Raw genomic sequence first — 18922 nt, 5'->3', positions numbered from 1 at the left:
TAGTGTTGAGCAGGTTGATTGACATACAGCCCTAATATTCTGTCACTACATAGATTAGCTTCATGTCAGTCTCACTTCTGCTTTCCTAGGGTGCTATATGTCATGGTTCTCAAGTTGGATGGGGGGGGGGGGGGGGGGGGGATCAGAATATAATTGTATTGTGACTTTCTTTTTCACATCATAGCTATGTAACATGACTGCTTGTTCTGGAATTATTCTTTTTCCCTTTGATTGCTAATTTTTAATTTGTTCATGCAGAAAGTCATTGTATACTTATCAGATCAGCAGAATATTAATTGACTTAATCCTTTACAGGAGGAGAGGTTGAAGAAAGAGCTGAGGGTAAAACTGGAAGTGGCCAAATTTTTGCAAGATACAATAGAAGAAATCGCATTAAAAAACAAAGCAGCCAAGGGAGACGTTACCAATGAGTTTGCTACATTTTTTCAAAAGGTAACACGTGACTTGGGAATAATCAAAACCTTAACCTAAAGAATAGTTGAGAGGGGTAGTTTATGAAGGTTTTTTTCTATTTATTTTATTTTAATTAAAAGAAAACTATAGTGTCAGAAATACAAATGTGTATTCCTAATGCTATAGGTGTTAAACCTATTTAGCCCTCCAGTTATAAAGGTGATTTGCTCACCTTTTTCCAGCTCTGCCCAGGTCCATTCAAATATGCCAAGGACTTTCTTGTCTCCGCCCTCCTTCTGGCATCAATCGTCACGTCCCTGTGTTTAGTCTACGGCTTCATCAGGACATGATTGGTAATACACACCATCTTTGATCATGGTGCTTAAGGGCAAAGCAGTACCGTCTACCTGAGGTCTGATTGGTCCTTCCATAAGTCCCAAATGTACATATTAATGCCTCATGTCCAAGATCCAATTAGTCAATGTTACACAGGAGTATTTAACCCCTTGGGTGGGTGAAGACAAAGTCAGCAACATATTTAGTTGCTAATAGGATCGTTCCGGAGACGGAGCTGCAAGGGGGAAGACGCTGTTATCGAGACTGCATTAACATCTCCTACTGACAAAGCTTTTGTGAGTACCGGCAGATGTGCTGCACATACCCACTTGTTTTTATCCAGTAAGGGGCAGTCATTCTTATCCCCCAGTCTTGTGTTGTATATTAATGTATGTTCTGTGTGTGTTTTTTTGTTTTTAAATTCATTGTTAATAAATCTTGATCAATTTTACATAATGATTACATAGATGAAATTGATAGCCTCAAACGAAAAATGGGACTCAAAACTGGTTTTTAAACAAAGTGCAGGAAACTCTCTTAATACATATAGTCTGTATGTGTATGTGTATATATATATGTATATGTATTAAGAGAGTTTCCTGCACTTTGTTTAAAAAACTGTTTTGAGTCCCATTTTTCGTTTGAGACTCTATCAATTTCATCTCTGTAATCATTATATCCTGGGTCCAAGCCCTTTATCTGGTGGATCTGGAACCACCACCCTGACTTCTGTGTGTTTCCGTTCCCACATTCTGTGAGATTTGGACACATATTTATCTTTTTGTATCTAATGAATTTTACATAACACACATCTCTCTGGTCTCAATACTATCACCTAAGTGTGAAATTTTATGAGCGTGATAGGAGTGAGACTCGTCATGATTATATTTTTATATGACAGGATTATACTATTGCCTGTTTTTTTTTTTTTAATATGCATATAAATTTCTTCAACTTGGAGTAAAAATATCAACATATGTATACACTTTTCTAATTTTTTTAAAAAAAATTTTATATCTATTTTAGAGTGTACTCTATTTTTTTAGCGCGCCACTTTATATACACTTCCCTAAATGGTGGTAGGCGCTTAAGTGTGTAGCTGCTTATGTATATATCTTTTACAAAATTCTATCTAATTTTATTTTCTTCCTATATCGTCATTTAACCACCCCCCCGCCCCCCCTTTTTTAATAACCCTTTTAAATGCCTTTTAGAGCCCTTATCTAATTATATATATATATATATATATATAATTTATATATATATAAATATCAACATATGTATACACTTTTCTAATTTTTTAAAAAAAAAATTTATATCTATTTTAGAGTGTACTCTATTTTTTTAGCGCGCCACTTTATATACACTTCCCTAAATGGTGGTAGGCGCTTAAGTGTGTAGCTGCTTATGTATATATCTTTTACAAAATTCTATCTAATTTTATTTTCTTCCTATATCGTCATTTAACCACCCCCCCCGCCCCCCCCTTTTTTTAATAACCCTTTTAAATGCCTTTTAGAGCCCTTATCTAATTATATATATATATATATATTTTTTATTTTTTTAAATCTAACTCTGTAGACATGAAAATAATACAGAATTCCTTTTTTTGCATTTGTGAAGATCAGGAGCTCCGGAGAGAGACCAAGCAATGAGGAGATTGTCCGATTCTCCAAGTTATTTGAAGATGAGTTGACCCTCGACAATCTAACTAGGCCACAGCTTGTGGCTCTTTGCAAACTCCTGGAACTTCAATCAATTGGGACAAACAACTTTCTACGCTTTCAGCTCACCATGAAGCTGCGATCCATTAAAGCCGATGACAAGGTAAACAGATTTGATATTGGAGTTTTTTTGTTTATAATAGAGAGAGATTAGAAGGTACACAAGCATAAAGGAAATCCAAGTGCCACCAAGCGAGATCGGCTTTGCTCCACAAAACAGACACAAAGACCAGACACAAATTAGATCTAAACCAAGATTGATTTATTGAGATATAAAGTACAACATTTTGACTTCTAAGCTTGACAGGGGCTCTTTATACCTTAATAAATCTGCCTGGGATTGTGCCCACTCTACTTTCATCTTTTTGTTTAGAAATCTGCAAACACATTGCTCTGCTCTGTACAGTATCCAGTAGTATTTTCTGATCTCTCATTGTGGGAATGAAGAGGCTGTTTTAGAATTAAGACGTCACCGTAACCAGAGCCTGCTGTGGCCCATAGGCCACCATAGCCCAAACCTGCACCACGGGCCGCCTTAGCCCGAGCCTGTGGTGCTCTTCTCAATTCCAGCAAAAATCAGGTTCTCCTTGGATCAACATTTGTTAACACTGTATGTTTGAATTTCACCAAAACCAGAAGCATTTATTGGGGTGCACAGATCTTAATGAAAACATAATTCTTAATAAATGTGTATTTTGATTCACCTTCACCTATCCCAGCTATATAACAGGCAGCTGGTATTTTGCTTTCCCACACCTCCTTAAATAAATCCTGATTGGTTGTCTCAAATGTTATACAAATTTTTATTTTTCTTTAAACCGTAGCTCATTGCCGAAGAAGGAGTAGACAGCCTGAATGTAAAAGAGCTACAAGCAGCCTGTCGTGCAAGGGGAATGAGAGCGCTCGGCGTCACAGAGGAACGGTTGAGAGACCAGCTTAAGCAGGTTAGTGGTAATTTTTTTTTTTTCTCTGAAATGATCTTGCGTTCTGAGTATTTCCCTCAGTGGTTATATTACTAAGCCAAAATTTATTGTGTTAGTTTACAACAGAGCTGGAAAATGTAGGATACAGCTCTGCTTTTTCTCTAATCACTGTTTATGTAAAAAAATAATACAAAAATTCCCCAGTAAGACAAGGATCTATAAAGGGCTAAACAAAGGATGTAAGTACAGGAATTGTAGTACTTTCACTGCTCGGGGGGGAGCTACCTTTTGCCCACCGCTGGGTTAACTGTCATTATCGTTCTTTATGAACGCTTTCCGTTATTGAGATGTTTCAAGCTGAAATGTTAAAGTTTCCCCAAATAGCAACAAAACGAGTAACCACAATTGTATAATGTGGGTTGTGTGTTTTGTTAGATTTTTTTTTTTTTGTCCTATTTGTTTTAGCAACCTTATGCAGGGTACCCTACACAGACTACCAGTAATACGGTATAAAGATTGGATTGAACACCTCTTAAGTTTGAAACTGCCCCTTATTGGTGACCTCATGTCCTGATGCCAGTTTTGGCTTAGTAGTTCCGTAGAACATGCAATCAATAGTAATGACCGGACAAAACAAGTTAATAGAACACTATCGTTTTATAAGGATTTGTAATGCGGAATTCTTGTGGAGTCTTGTGGGCCCCCTTCTCTTCCCTAATGCCTGTAAAAATAAAGGGTTAACTTGCCTCAAATCCTGCATGTGCTTTAGGAATGTTCCTTAAAACAACAGTTAAAGTGGAGCGGTCTGATTTGCGGCATAAAACAAAAAAGCCCTGCACACCAAGTTTCGGAAAGTATCTTTACAGACGGTCTATAACGTTATTTAGTCCAAACTTTTCTGTTGCAGTACCTTTAACATGGGGCATCTTTGCAAACCAAGACATACAGTCCTGTAAATATACGGTACCCAAAGCCATCGGTTACTAGTAGACAATTCTATTATTAGACAAGTTATTACTGTTAACCCCCCCCTCCTCCAATTCTGAAGCTTGTCCGTTGCTGCAAGACCTGGTTACTGTCAGGCTCCTCACGCGTGAGGCACTACAGCCCGAGGCAGCTATTTGCTTTAGGCACCAAAACAATTTGTGCATTGCGAAGCTGAAGATGTAAGTCAGTCAGAGCATGTGTCTGCTACTGCTGGTTGTCTCAAGGATGAGTCATCCAGCAATAGTGCTGCAGAGCCTGCCCTGGCATTGGATCACTGTGACAAGCTGATGTAAACCATTAACATTTTTTTCTAGAACTGTTTTTAGTGTAAAAGCTTAGAGCATTTATTGCCAACAAGTAGCTCTTTAGATGTTGTTGTGGAATTACATATCACATGATGCTTTGCCTGTACGTTCTTGTAAACCTGACAAATGTTACAAAGCAATAACTTTTTCCTTCATTGTTCTAGTGGTTGGAACTACACTTGAATCAGGAAATTCCTACATCATTACTCCTTTTGTCCAGAGCTTTGTATCTCCCGGACACACTGTCACCAGCTGATCAGCTCAAAACAACCCTGCAGACTTTGCCCGAAAGCATGGTATATACATCAACTCTATCCTGGCTGTTCTTCATTTACCTGAATGCATAGAATATGTATTGTGGTAGTCATTAGGCCTGAACGTACATGGCACACATGACAGCAATATCTGTTTCAGTGAGTGAAAATAAGAGCCTCTGAATACTGTACTAACGCAAGAGAGGTTTGCTATTGTTTGTGATCTTTTAGCTATACGTTATCCTGTATTTTAAATCCCTTTAACGGTTATTTGCTAAAGTGAAATTTCAAACTTAATTTCAGATTTTGGTAAAACGGGAAACATTCTGAGTCAGCTATGCTTCCAGTACAGTTACTCTAGCTTTGAATTTGAAATTAATTTAGATTTCTCCGTTTAGTAATTAATCGTGGTTTTGTCTACAGCATTTATTCAAGAACATATGATTATGTTAAGGCAAATATTATGCTGACCGCATATGATTAAAAAAAAAAAAAAAAACACAACAAAAACCTCTTGAGCCCCTCTACCGTGCTTAGAGTAATTAGGTAGCTTGTCTAGGGCATTAGATAATTGACCAGGGTGAGATGAGGATTTGGCGACCTGTGACAGATTAACAGAGGTAAGGGTGTTGGCTTTACCAAGATATGTTTGTAAAGCTGAACATGTTATGACACATGATGGCAAGTTTACAGGCTGGTGATATGAGGAAGAAAGGTGTGTTGAAGACTGAGTGCTGTCTGAAAGACGAGACCAAGAGTGTTGCCATCCTTATTGCCTAGAGGATCTATTTAACTCCTTCATGACTACTCTTATGCTGTTCTTTACCTGCCAAGTCACCTGTCATGAAAGAGTTAACAGTTCCTCCTCTTCAGTATAGCAGACTTGGTGTAAATCGACCTATCATGCACAGATTGTGTGGATAATCGAGATCCTTGGATAACGTCTGCTTTGTTTGTGGCTGCACAGTAGACATCACTGGATGCAAGAAGTGACATTGTAGTGAATGCACAAAGACCCACTGCGAGATGCATATTTATACCAAAGGTATATCCAAAGGTCACTACTCCATATTAATTCTCCTTGACCTCTCTGCTGCCTTTGACACAGTTGATCATTCTCTCCTCCTTCAAACTCTTCAATCACTCGGTCTCTGTGACTCTGTCCTCTCTTGGTTTTCCTCCTATCTCTCCCAACGCTCATTTAGTATCTCCTTTTCCAAGGATACCTCCTCCCCTCGCCCTGTCTCGGTTGGAGTTCCCCAAGGCTCTGTCCTTGGTCCCCTTCTATTTTCTCTTTATACTGCCTCTCTTGGAAAACTTATTGCCTCTTTTGGATTCAACTACCACCTGTACGCTGATGACACTCAGATATACCTCTCCTCACCGGACCACTCCCCGGCCGTCCTGCAACGTGTCACTGCTTGCCTCTCTTCCATCTCTGACTGGATGTCGTCACGCTTTCTCAAACTTAACCTCTCTAAAACTGAACTCCTTGTCTTTCCTCCTCCTAATACTGATCCTCCTCTCTCACTCTCCCTTCAAGTCAGTGATATCCACATAAGTCCATCCCTACAAGCGCGCTGTCTTGGCGTCATACTTGACTCTGGTCTCACCTTTGAGTCTCACATCCAGTTTGTTGCCAAGTCCTGTAGGTTCCAACTCAAAAACATAGCCCGCATCCGCCCCTTTCTTACGCAAGATGCTACCAAGGAGCTTGTCCATGCTCTAGTAATTTCCCGCATGGATTACTGTAACCCTCTCCTGATTGGTCTCCCCAAAAGCCGTACTGCCCCGCTACAGTCTGTAATGAATGCTGCAGCTAGACTGATTTTCCTATCCAGTCGGTCCTCTCACACCTCGCCCCTCTGCCAGTCCTTACATTGGCTCCCTGTATCCTATAGGAGTCAATTCAAAGTGCTAACCCATACATTTAAAGCACTGAACAATTCCAGCCCCTCTTATATCTCTTCACTGATCCAGAGGTATGCCCCTCCTCGTACCCTCAGCTCTGCCCGCGACCACCTCCTGACCGCTGCTCGCACCCGTACGGCCAACTCACGCTTGCAGGACTTCTCACGGGCGGCTCCTCTCCTATGGAATAACTTGCCTACTGCCATCAGACTCTCCCCTAGTCTTCAATCATTTAAGAAGGGCCTTAAATCCCATCTCTTCAGGAAAGCGTATGGCCTCCCAGAGTAATCTCTCCCTTACATACCTGTCCCTATGGGATAGTGCTTTGCTCTCTCCTCCAGCTCTGCTTCACTCCTACTTGATATTTCCTATCCTAATGTTTCTAATACCCCACTTCCTATAGACTGTAAGCTCATTTGAGCAGGGTCCTCTTCAACCTATTATTCCTGTAAGTTTTCTTGTAATTGTCTTATTTATTTTTACATCCCCCCCCTCTCAAAATATTGTAAAGCGCTACGGAATCTGTTGGCGCTATATAAATGGCAATAATAATAATAATAATAATAATAATATACCCAATGCTGCCCTTCCTATTGTGTTTAAATACACCACCCCCTGTAGATTGTAAGCTCATTGGAGCAGGTTCCTCACAAACTGCTTGTTCCTGTCACCATTTGTAATATTTTATCATTTTGTTGTTAAATCCTCTCTTTGCAATATTAGAAAGCACTCTTGAATAAGTTGTCACGGTATAAATGTGAATAATAGTTATTTGTAGTTATTACTAGCTATGGATGGACTGCTTCATTAGTAATTAGTCTGTTATTTCAGTAATTTGTAATTTGCTCATATATTGGGTAGAACATTGGATTTATCCGGTTTATAGAAGGAACATTTTCCCAAGTTATGCTGTATAATATGGGGTGATTCAGACTGCTTATAGTTTTTTGTTGTTTGTTTTTTCTTCTCCCTGACATGACCTTTCAGCAAGTTCTGCAAATGTAGCATGTTCTGGTTTACCATCCCATGAGTTTAGATGATTAAATAAGTGTTGTTTTCCCTCCTTCCTTTACGTGATGTGCTTTGTGGCTGTGTGATCTTCCTAATAACGTTGTAATCCTGTTTCTCAGGCCAAGGAGGCGCAGGTTAAAGTAGCTGCTGTTGAGTGTGAGAAAGTGGACAATAAAACCAAACTCGAAGCAACCCTTCAGGAAGAGGAAGCGATCAGGAAAGAAAACCAGGAGAAGGAAATGGAGAGATTGGCAGAGGCTGCCAAAGAAAGCTTGCAGGCTGCAGCCAAGGTAATTGTATTCTTCTTGTCTGTTTGACCAGAACCCTTCTATGTTGAATTATTAAATTTAACTATTACCAATGCAGTACAGCTCTCCCTTCCCCTTCCCCTTCCCCTTCCCCTTGTCCCCCAATAAATGCAATAATTATTTTAAAGCAGTGCAGGTTCCACATAGCTTTCACATACAACTTACAAGTCTCTGATTTAAAGGGTTATTCTAAGAACTTTGCATAAAATGTAACATGCCTACAAGGAAAGCAAATTATTTTGCCTCTTTTGTTTCAGGAAGTGTGTAGAGAGGCTGTGGGAGTCTCAGACAGGAGAGGAGTGGCTTGGGCTGCATAAACAAAGTGATTAAACTCCTAAATTACAGAGAATTGGGCAGTGAGATGGTAGGCACATGACCTATACCAGTGGTTCCCAACCTAGTCCCCAAGTACCCCCTAACAGTCCAGGATTTAAGAATTACTCCGTTGTGTCGAAGGTGTTTTGGGGGAAAAACAAAAAAACACTTTAGACACAACAGGGTAATCGCTAAATCCTGGACTGGTAGGGGGTACTTGAGGACTGGGATGGAACCCCCTGATCTATACCATTCTAAATCCTTTAAAAATGACAATGTTATTTTGGCACTTATGTCCCTTTTAAACACAGCCTGGTTCACTATACCAGTGTTAATTTTGTCGAATAATTTTAGTCCGACTTTTTTTTTTTTTTTTTTAGTCAACTAAAACCATTCAGATGACTATAATACGACAAGGACTAAAATTGCATTCATTTTCTCTAAAGGCAGTGTTTACAGCAAATAGGTTGTAGAGACTGACTATTCTCACCAGAACAACTACATTAATCAGTAGTTGTTCTGGTGACTATGGTGTTCCTTTAAAGCTCTTTAGTAAACGTGTATCCAATGTACTATACTTGAATGTCACACAGTGTGCATCTGCTGACCTTCATGCTATTTGTGACTGTATTATGCAAGATGTTTTAATTAAGGCAAACCTTAACCTTTCTAGTCTGACTTAGATTTTAATTTTGGCAGAGTGTCTGAGATAATCTTTTTTTCTTTACACAATCCTCTTGGAAATTCTTTGCTAACCCCTTTAGTCTCCTTGGATGACTTGGAAAGGATGTAAGCAGTTGTAAGGCACTGAGCGAAGTTAAAAAATTTATTTTATGAATTGTATTTCTAAAAATGTTATGTTAGATATTCTATACAGAAAAATGTATGTCAAATTCAATAACTGGAATGCGAATGTCTGACTGTAACCAGATGGATGCGATAGGCACACTAAATGTGGCTGGGTGCATGTTCATAAGGTCCATCAGAATTTAAAAATAAAATGAGGAACAAACTGCAACACTAGGCTTTTGTGGATGGATTTTATTTCACCCAAAGTGAAACCAGCAATGTTTAGACCTTTGGCAGGTTACAATTTGGACTTTTTTTTTCTCTTTTCTTTCCTACCTGTAGATCCCTTTGGAGCTGCAGCATTCCTGTGGCAATTTGTCAATATTTTTTCTTGGTAGTTGCACTCTGATGTTGTACAGTGATGACTGAGATGTGAATTTGTAATTAAACTCTTTCAATCAGGTGGAAATGCAGCCTGCCTCTGAAGCAGACCTGAAGATAAGTTCAGTAAGTGAACCGGAAGCCATTCCAGTGAAGGAGATTGAGGATCCTGAGCTATTGAAAGATACAGCACCCGTGTTGGACGCCAATAAGGTACGCGCGATATTCACATGGGTGTGTTTTATGCGAGCTAAAATTGCACATTAAATAAATAAATAAATAAGAGGGAATTGGGAGCACATCCGTAACATGTCTCATCAATGGTGCAGCCAGAGTGACCAATATTTATACAAAATACAGATTAAGGCACAGCGCACACACAAAAATAGTCTTACATTTTACAAGGCTACTTAAAATTGCATATCTCCCTAAATAAATATGGGGATTCACTTCCACCATATGGCCATATTTTGTTAAGTCCACCACCCCACCGATCTGTTTCAGATGCCACTTTGGATGAATTATGAATTTGTGGAGGTTTTGTATAGCAATGTCACTTTATTAATATTTATTTGTTATAGAGCAGATATTATATGCATTGTGAGTACAGACAGTCCCCGCTTACACACCGGGTTTCGTTCTTACGACTCGGTCGTAAAACTACTTGGTTGGTAAGTGAGGATGCATGTGCTAAAGAGCAGGTCTAAGTTCGGGGGAATTCCCTCCAAGCATAGAACAGTTCACTAGCGCAGGGAATCCCGCGAATCTATGTACCGGGAAAATTCCCTGAACATAGACCAGCTCTCTAACGTGGGGAATACCTTGAATCTCCACACTAGAGAGCTGGTTGTAAGCCCGAGCCATCATAAAGCAGGTAAGTCGCAAAGTGAGGACAACCTGTATATACATAAAAGCCAAATCACTTTGATTTAGTTATGACCGTGTATTTTTAAATTGTGGTTTTTTTTTGTTTTTTTTTTAATTCTTTATTTTTGTTGTGCAGGTAGGTACATGACATTTCAAACGCCACAACAGCGTACATATATATTCATATAGAATGAGCAGTGGCATGAGAGCGTGCACGTTTTTTTTTTCTTTTTTTAAATACAAACAATATAACAGGCTTAACATTGATGAATATTTACTGCCATGTAGTGTAGCATGTGGATGAGTTAAGGTTGCTGAGCTGTACACTATTGCAGTATAATGAATGCTGGGACATACAAGTCTGCATGGAAAACAAGACTGATGGTTCAATCGTAGGATATAGCAGACATGGGAATTTCTTGTTAAATAGATTAGGTAGGTAGATGAGAAATCTGGCCACACTGAATGGCTAGTACAGTTAACCCCCAAGGCTTTACACCCTTAAACATAGCTGCATTTTATGTGTTAACACAGGACTTCTAGCGACAACATTGTCGGCATCAGTATGATCAAAGACTATGAATTGCAACACAAAAAAAAAATGGTTATCAGGCATGTAGATGTCGGAATAAGGGTGGCATGATCAGACAGTCTAACGCCAACATATGCCCTGGTCTGGGGAGAGATAGAGGCTGTCCCTGGGTTGTTCAATGTGTGGCTGTCTTCAGGAGCTGTAGCTCAGTCACGGAAGGCACTGCGGTGTAGATCGAGGGTAGGGTGAGCCAACCGCTTGGGTAAGCCTGTGTCTGAGTCGCTCGGTGATGTTCCATGCTGTGCCTGTCAGTCAGCTGTCTCCTCGCCCATGCGTCGTGGCAGCTTTGTTCCGGCAAGCGTCGGAGTGGTGTGTTGCGGAGATCCTTCCTGTCAGGCTGCTTCATGCAGGTATGTGACTTCTGCCTTGCGTGTGTAAGGGCCTTAACCAGCGAGGGAGGAAAGAAGGCTTGGTTCCCATTGCGAGCTAGTGGATTTGCGTTTGCCGCCATTTTAGTGGGGCCTCGTGGTCTGAGTAGTGGGATCACTGGTGCGGTAAGGGCTACAGTGTGTGGGCCGGGATCACCCCCACCGGCCCAAGGGGGGGGGGGGGGATCGGGGCCCTGTTTGCACATCCGTTGGAGTCCAGCACGATACCGTCGGGCGAGATAGCGGGGCAGCGGCCGTCCACCCCACTCACCACTTGATTAGGCCTCATCCTGTAGGGACGACTGTTATCGTCTCGAGGGACTAAAGCAAAGGGTTTGCAAGCCTCTCCTCTGAGCCAGTGCTCCCTTGTGCCTCGGACCGCAGCTGCTAATCGTTAATCGTTAATCAGGTGTAAGATCTGCTTTTGTATGTTTAAAGTTTGAGGGTTGCAGGAGCTGTTGTTGTGTGCGACCATTCAGGTTGGCGGTCAGGCCCCGCCCCCCCTTTTGTTTTGTTTTTAAGCACATTTTTCATTTTATCATAATGTCAAGGTCTTCTATTAATAATAAATAGGAGATGAATGTGGTAACATTTAGTGCTAATCTTTACAGCTCCAATACCAAATACTGCTCATTTAAAGGATTTATGTAGGCACCCAGCCCAATTCATCTCAATGAAGTGGTGTGGGTGCCATATTCCCCTCTAGTTTTAACACAGTCTTAAGTGTCACGCTGACAACCTTCTAGAGGAGCTTCCAACGGAATAGTCATGTAAAACTCTATTTTAATCTGATGTCTCCTAGAGACCATATGATTGGCGCAGCGTCACATATTGCTGTGCATGTGCACATGCCTCCCACTGCTCTGCTATGGCAAAACATTGGCTGAGATCAGTGATCTCTATAATTTTGGCTAATGAAGCATGCCAGAAGGACAGAGACGAGGGCTGAAAGGTAAGTAAAACTCACCATTGGCCTTCAAACGACAGGCATACATTAGCACAGTTGGATAAAAACTATAGCGTTGGGAAAACCTGTTTGCATTCCTGATACTATAGTGTTACTTTAACTGTCAATATATGACATACCTTGGTGATAATCTTTTACAAATCATACAGAGCTTTATCTGCCAGGGTCTAAATACAAATTAGTAAAAAAAAAATAATAATAAAAATAGCACAACAGCAGCACGCTCTTAGTGCTATGGAATTTTCCATGACTTTTAGTTGACAAATCCTTTAAAACGGTTTATGGTTTCCCTCTTGTTAACACTATTAATGTCATACATTGTAATTTCCTTCTTCTAATAAGGTCAGCCAAAAATAATAAAATCTACTGTATGGAGGCGTTCAGGTAAGGGATATTTGATTTGATTCGTTTTTATATTTGGCAGGTTGAAGAGATCACAAAGGAAGAAATTGACATATTAGGTGATGCTTGCATTAAACTCAAAGAACAGAAAAAGTTGCTAACAAAGGAAAAAGAGGAGCTTTCTGAATTGAAGGTCGACGTTCAGGAGTATTGCGAGGTATGCTAGTAGTAGGCCGTTTAATATGGAACTTTTTACAATGAAAAAGGCAACGCAAGTTTACTACTACTCCAATATAGTTTTCTTTTCCAGTGTTAGGGTTGGCAAAGCATTGTGGGAGTAGGGGTTCTGCACCAGGAAGGGGTTCTGCACCAGGAAGGGGTTCTGCACCAGGAAGGGGTTCTGCACCAGGAAGGGGTTCTGCACCAGGAAGGGGTTCTGCACCAGGAAGGGGTTCTGCACCAGGAAGGGGTTCTGCACCAGGAAGGGGTTCTGCACCAGGAAGGGGTTCTGCACCAGGAAGGGGTTCTACCCTTTTAGCACCCTTTAACGGTGTAAAATCAGCTGTCTTCTCTCTTATGAACTAAGTGCCGTTGTATTCTAGGTTTTATTTAAGGTTGTCGTTGCATGCACAGAATTTTAAGTATTTATTATTTGTCACAGTACTCTACTTGCCTTTGTAGGACTTGCAAGAAATCAAGAAAGAGCTTTCAAAGACTGGCCAAGAGATGGTGGTGGAAGAATCGAAAGCGAGCAAGAGATTGACTAAAAGGGTAAACCGTATGATTGGGCAAATCGGCAAGATTATTACAGAGCTGGAAAATGAGGAAAAAGTGTTTGATGGGCACATAGCAGGAGAGTCTGTTCCTCCTGTTGGGTAAGTGTATACTGTCTTTGCACATTGTGTGAATCCTCATCAATCAGAGGCAAGTTTAGTTTTTATATGCACAGATCTGTTACTAACAAGAAAAGGCTAGAATTCTTTATCTTTTAAGGCTGTGCCATATTTCAAGTGCTTAATGCTATGTTCTCAATGTCAAGCTTGCAATTAGCATGTGAGGGTTAATCCAGGCTGGAGCTTGACTCTGTTTTAACGACTGGACAACCTGTTATTCATATAAAACAAGGCGAATCGACTTTACCTTCGACTTTAACCCCTTAAGGACCAAACTTCTGGAATAAAAGGGAATCATGACATGTCACACATGTCATGTGTCCTTAAGGGGTTAATATGCATGGCAGCTGTACAGGTGCTGGAGCTTTTCTTGTAGTGCTTCATTACATTTTCATGTGCGGCTTTAGAACATAGAATATGATCAGTTATGTTTTGTCTATTTTTTATTTTTTTGTTTTTTGTACAATGTAAGAGTGTTCTCACTTCCTGCCTTTAGTGCTTATAACTAGGGCTGAGCATAAGTTATGGAGAAGGAGTAAGACAAATTACATTTAAAGCATCACATTATTGTCAGTAAAAAATTGTTTCTAAAAATTTGTTTAAAAAAAAAAAAAAAAAAAACTAGCACAGCATTTTCATTAAATTCTGTAATCAGGCAAGTCCTTGTTGTATCAGCTATGGCCGTTTAGTGCTAGTAATGAGTCTGTGGTGTTCCGTCCATCTGACTAGCCACTAATTTGTATATTGTCCATGTTACTCAGTATAATGTGAAGTGTCAGGAATAGAAGACTTTTTAGGTCAGAATAGCCATATCAGAAAATTTGAAGTCTGCTATCAAGTTTATTTTCTAAACTTTGATTTGATCAGACTTAAAATATAAAAGGAGCAATTAATGCTAAAATAATGTAGTTTACTAAACAACCCCAAGTGTCTTCACTTTTCTATTTTGGCCAAAAATCTAATGTTTACTTTGACTTGGTAACAATTTCCTCTTTAGTGACTAAACAATTCCTAAGTAGGTTGGGCGAGCTCTTTTATTGACTTCACTTTGTTAAAACTAGACACGTTCTGCAACGTATGGCTTCATTCAAGAAAAAACTATGAATGAAGCCACGTAGCAAGCCTTAACAAGCTGCGCTACAATGGTTAATGGCCAGCGCTTCCATTGAAACCAATGAGAGACCTAGCAATCATCTCTTACAATCAGACCAGGGAAATTCAGAGGCATTTATGGTCTTGGTAACAAAACATGACTTTGATACCTGCTGCTTTTTGTCAAGTGTAGAAAAACTACGAAGACCAAAGTAGTCCGTACTTTAAAAATTGCATTTCTATGAAGACCAAATAGTCGTTAGTTTTATCTCAATAAGCATTAAAGAGACTTGGGGTTCAACTCCAGCTTGCTGCTAAGATATAAATATTGTTTGTGTTTTCTGGCAATGTTCCACCTTAAAGGCTCCTTCATGGAGGAATTTATGATAAAAATTCTGCTTACAATTTTGCGCATTGTGTGTGCAGTTTGTATGTCTGTGTGAATAATCTTGCATTTCTGTTTGTAGTCAAAATCCATATAAAACATGTGTTTGCAGTGGTTTATTTTGCTTTATGTACATTAATGCAATCACTTCCAGGTCCATGTAACCACCATGAGAGGTTCCCTGGCTTAATTGCTACTACCAACCTCCCCTTAAACTCTTCTGCTTGCTCTGTCTCCTCATTTTAACTCCTATAACTGTTTGCTGTACACAGATTGTATTTCGCCTTTAGGGAAAACCTTGTCAGCATCCATGAACTCATCAACATCATGAGGCACATCCAGAAGATTCCAGAGCAGAAATTGTTAAGAATTGCTGCAGCTCTTGATGAAAACAAGGATGGGAAAATCGATATTGATGATGTAGCCAAGGTAAGTGCTGTTAAAAGGGTGTTGGAATGTAGATCCAGAAAAGGCCTGTACTGTAATGTGGCAATTGAATCCTGTCATTATTTTATATTGTGTTTACTAAAGTGATGAAAAAAAAATTGTCTTAGAAAAGAAGCTGAAAGGAACTATTTTCTGCCAGTTTTTGCAGAAATTCCAATTTCAAACTCTCATATTTATACTTGTGGGAAACAAAATCAGCCAGATTTCTAGTGTAAACAGAAAAAACTCACCTTGAAATATTCCTAAATCCATTGCATTGACGTCTGGTACTCTGTGGGGGGGAAAGTGACACACTCACACTCACACTCTCACACACCTCCTCAGACTGAATATCCCACTCTCAACTGTTTAATACTAAACAATTGTTTAAGGTGTAATGACTTGCTCTTAGCAAGAGCCTAAGGATCCCTGGCTCTTCGGAATAATGGCTTGCTGTCACTTTGCGTTACTACCCAGCAGGATCACCTTGAGTGACTTCTGGAATCACTTGCCTAGAATTTACTTTAGCCAGTTATTTTATTTAACTTATAACAACAAACTATGCATATAATAATGATAACCAGTAAACCTAAGTAAAAATAGCCTGCTAAACGCTTTTTTTGCCACGCGGCTTCTTCAGTTTGCAGTAGGCAACTTTTACTGATATTTACGGGTTATCACAGTTATATGCATTGGGATGCTTAGGCTCTTACAAGGTGAGAAAGTCATTTCACCTTAAACCACGGTCAAGTTTTATTTACCCCAGTCGTCACTAGTAACAGCTGAGGGCGAAAAAGACTGTCTGTGAAAGCTCCTGCGCTCTCATGGGACCCTGCATAGACCTCAGTTTTCTACTCTGACATGCACAAGAGTACAACACTGATGTGGACTCCCAGCGGATGCAACCAGGTGCTGAGAGGACCAGCAGGGCAGGCTGCGCGGGACAGGTTCCGGCATGTGAAATGTACCTTCCATGCACCCTGCTGCCAATATACAATATATTGATACAAAAATCAGATTTTTCTAACCCTGCACTCTGTTGTCTGCATCTGCCGCAAAGAGTGATGATTTGTTCCAGTTTCTCCCTGAAAAAAACCCCAAACAAATCAAACCCTTATAAAGCTTGAGAACAAGGTGAAAAACTCTATATTATATATTGTGTGTCTTGAAGTGCACTACAATTAAATAAAGAAGGTAATACAGATAAACAAATACAAGGAGGACTAATGTAGTAGAGAAGATTTAATACTAAGCAGGTATCCACAATAAATCCGTTACCACTTCTTTTCACTATATAGAAATCTCTTTTCTACAATGTCTTAAAGTTTAGAAGGGCAGTAAGATTTTTAGGGACTACCAGAGCATAAGTTGAATTTTTGAAATCAAAATATTTGCATAATTGTTGCCCAGTGGTTATATGTTCACTGGGAGTTTAGTGGTGTAGCTATAATACAGTGCAAAGCCTAGGGGTGGGGACTAGGTCCTCTGCCTTAATTTCTATTCTAGGCCTGCCTACCCACGCAGATCAACAGGAGCGGCAATTACATATTTATGTGCAGCTACATGGGCTATGGAAATGGAAGTCTATTCTAAGCATAATTGTTTAACTTGTGTAGGTTTTTTTTTTTTTTACACACGCTGTGTGGTGAGTTATAGGGCTCCCTGTGCTAATGTTACTTCCTACACCATGGGACTCCTTTTCACAAGGAGTTAGAGAGAGGACCTTTCTTACTTCATATAGAATATAAGCTCGTTTGAGCAGGGTCCTCGTCAACCTATTGTTCCTGCAAGTTTTTTTTTTTTTTTTTGTAATTGTCCCATTTTTATAGTTAAATCCCCCCTCTCATAATATTGTAAAGCGCTACGGAATCTGTTGGCGCTATATAAATGGTAATAATATAGAAAAGTAGATTTTGGTCTGTGTGGCATTTGTGAAAGATCCATGACAACTGCAGCTGATCACCTGGCTCCAGTATAAACAAACATCTTCTTTATACGACACCATTTTTTTAACATGTGACATTTCTAAAACTAAAATAAATGTTTTGCAAAGGTGCAAATACCTGTCATTTACAATTCTTTCATCTTGTTTTCTAACCAGCTTGTGGAATTAATTGACAAAGAAGACATAGACATCACTACCAACCAGGTCGCTGAGATCATGGAACTCCTGCAGAAAGAAGAAAAGCTGGTTGAGAAAGAGAAGGCGAAAGAAAAGGCCGAGAAGGACCAAGCAGCAGAACTTCAGAATTAACGGATCTAATTCACATGCTGCCCAGCCCTGTGCATTATTCTTGCAGCTGCTACCGTGCCCCAAATTTATAATGCTTCTGCGATGATTTCATTGCCAAGCTACATCAATGTACACACTGTGTTACGGAGTGAAATAAAGACTTCCATTATCAAGCAAGTCATTTACTGTCATTCCATCGCTGTCTGCATTTTAGGAAGGCAGAGTACCTGCCCAAGTGCAATTGTTCTCCCAGCTGTGGGGTAAGCTTTTGGTCGGGGGTAGCCTACAGGTTGATCTACAGCTGTTGCAGAATGTCAACTCCCACGATACTTTGGCAGTCAATAGACCTTCATATGTGCACACTCATGACATTTGTGGCGGTACATGTGTGTGCATATATGGATATAGAGCAATATAAACTTGTAACAAACAATATATAGCTCCATGTGTTTATTTTTTTTTTTTTTTATGATTATTTTTTTTTTTTTTGCACTGATATGAATTAAAAGCTTCTAATGTTTGGATTGTAAATTATATCTTAATGCCTTGGAATTTTTTTTCCCCTTAATAATAAAATCATCCATCCATTTTATAATTTATATAAATATATATTCAGAAAACATTGTTTTGGTAGTGGCATAGCCACAATAATGATTACAATATGATTTTGTGTTCTGATTCTACAGCAGTGTTTTATTGTATTTTAAAATTGCTGTTTTTTTTTTTTTTTTCTTTTTTACTTGAACTTTAATTTAAAGTCATGCTGTTGCCTCCGTGGCAAAGAATGTATAATTATGGTTTAATGCTTTTGTTTTGTGTGGTTTTCATTTTTGTTTTTTTTTAAATAAATGCCTTCATGCATAGCGTGGGGGAAAAGCAACTCCTATTGCTATAAAAATATAACCGGTGCTGTAGGGTTCATAAAAACAGGAATGTATTATTTCATTGCTTTTTGTTTCTTTGTGTTACAAAACATTCATAAAAGATCTTTTACTTCATTTACTACTCGTTATACCGCTCACTGCATATTACACATACTTATTTGTGTAGTATTGATGGCATTGAAAGTGAGCCTCTCCATATCTTCAGGTTCCCTACT

At 39.5% G+C, this 18922-nt stretch overlaps 1 protein-coding gene across 2 annotated transcripts in view; it reads left to right on the top strand.

Annotated features, from left to right (window-relative positions):
* LETM1 (leucine zipper and EF-hand containing transmembrane protein 1) overlaps positions 1-18000 on the top strand; it is a 34066-nt gene extending 16066 nt beyond the window's left edge. The window contains exons 5-14 of one of the 2 annotated variants that reach the window (XM_063457674.1): positions 316-453; positions 2374-2577; positions 3299-3418; positions 4854-4985; positions 7985-8155; positions 9740-9871; positions 12877-13011; positions 13476-13669; positions 15455-15593; positions 17692-18000. In XM_063457674.1, coding sequence (XP_063313744.1) covers positions 316-453; positions 2374-2577; positions 3299-3418; positions 4854-4985; positions 7985-8155; positions 9740-9871; positions 12877-13011; positions 13476-13669; positions 15455-15593; positions 17692-17844 — 1518 coding nt within the window. In that variant the 3' untranslated portion in view covers positions 17845-18000. Of the gene's footprint in view, positions 1-315; positions 454-2373; positions 2578-3298; positions 3419-4853; positions 4986-7984; positions 8156-9739; positions 9872-12876; positions 13012-13475; positions 13670-15436; positions 15594-17691 lie in introns of both variants that reach the window. The other variant, XM_063457673.1, reaches the window with a different exon arrangement.
* Positions 18001-18922: the final 922 nt, after the last annotated feature.

The sequence above is a fragment of the Pelobates fuscus genome, chromosome 6 (genome assembly GCF_036172605.1).
Source record: "Pelobates fuscus isolate aPelFus1 chromosome 6, aPelFus1.pri, whole genome shotgun sequence".
Taxonomy (NCBI): domain Eukaryota; kingdom Metazoa; phylum Chordata; class Amphibia; order Anura; family Pelobatidae; genus Pelobates; species Pelobates fuscus.
This window is presented reverse-complemented; position numbering and strand designations above follow the sequence as displayed.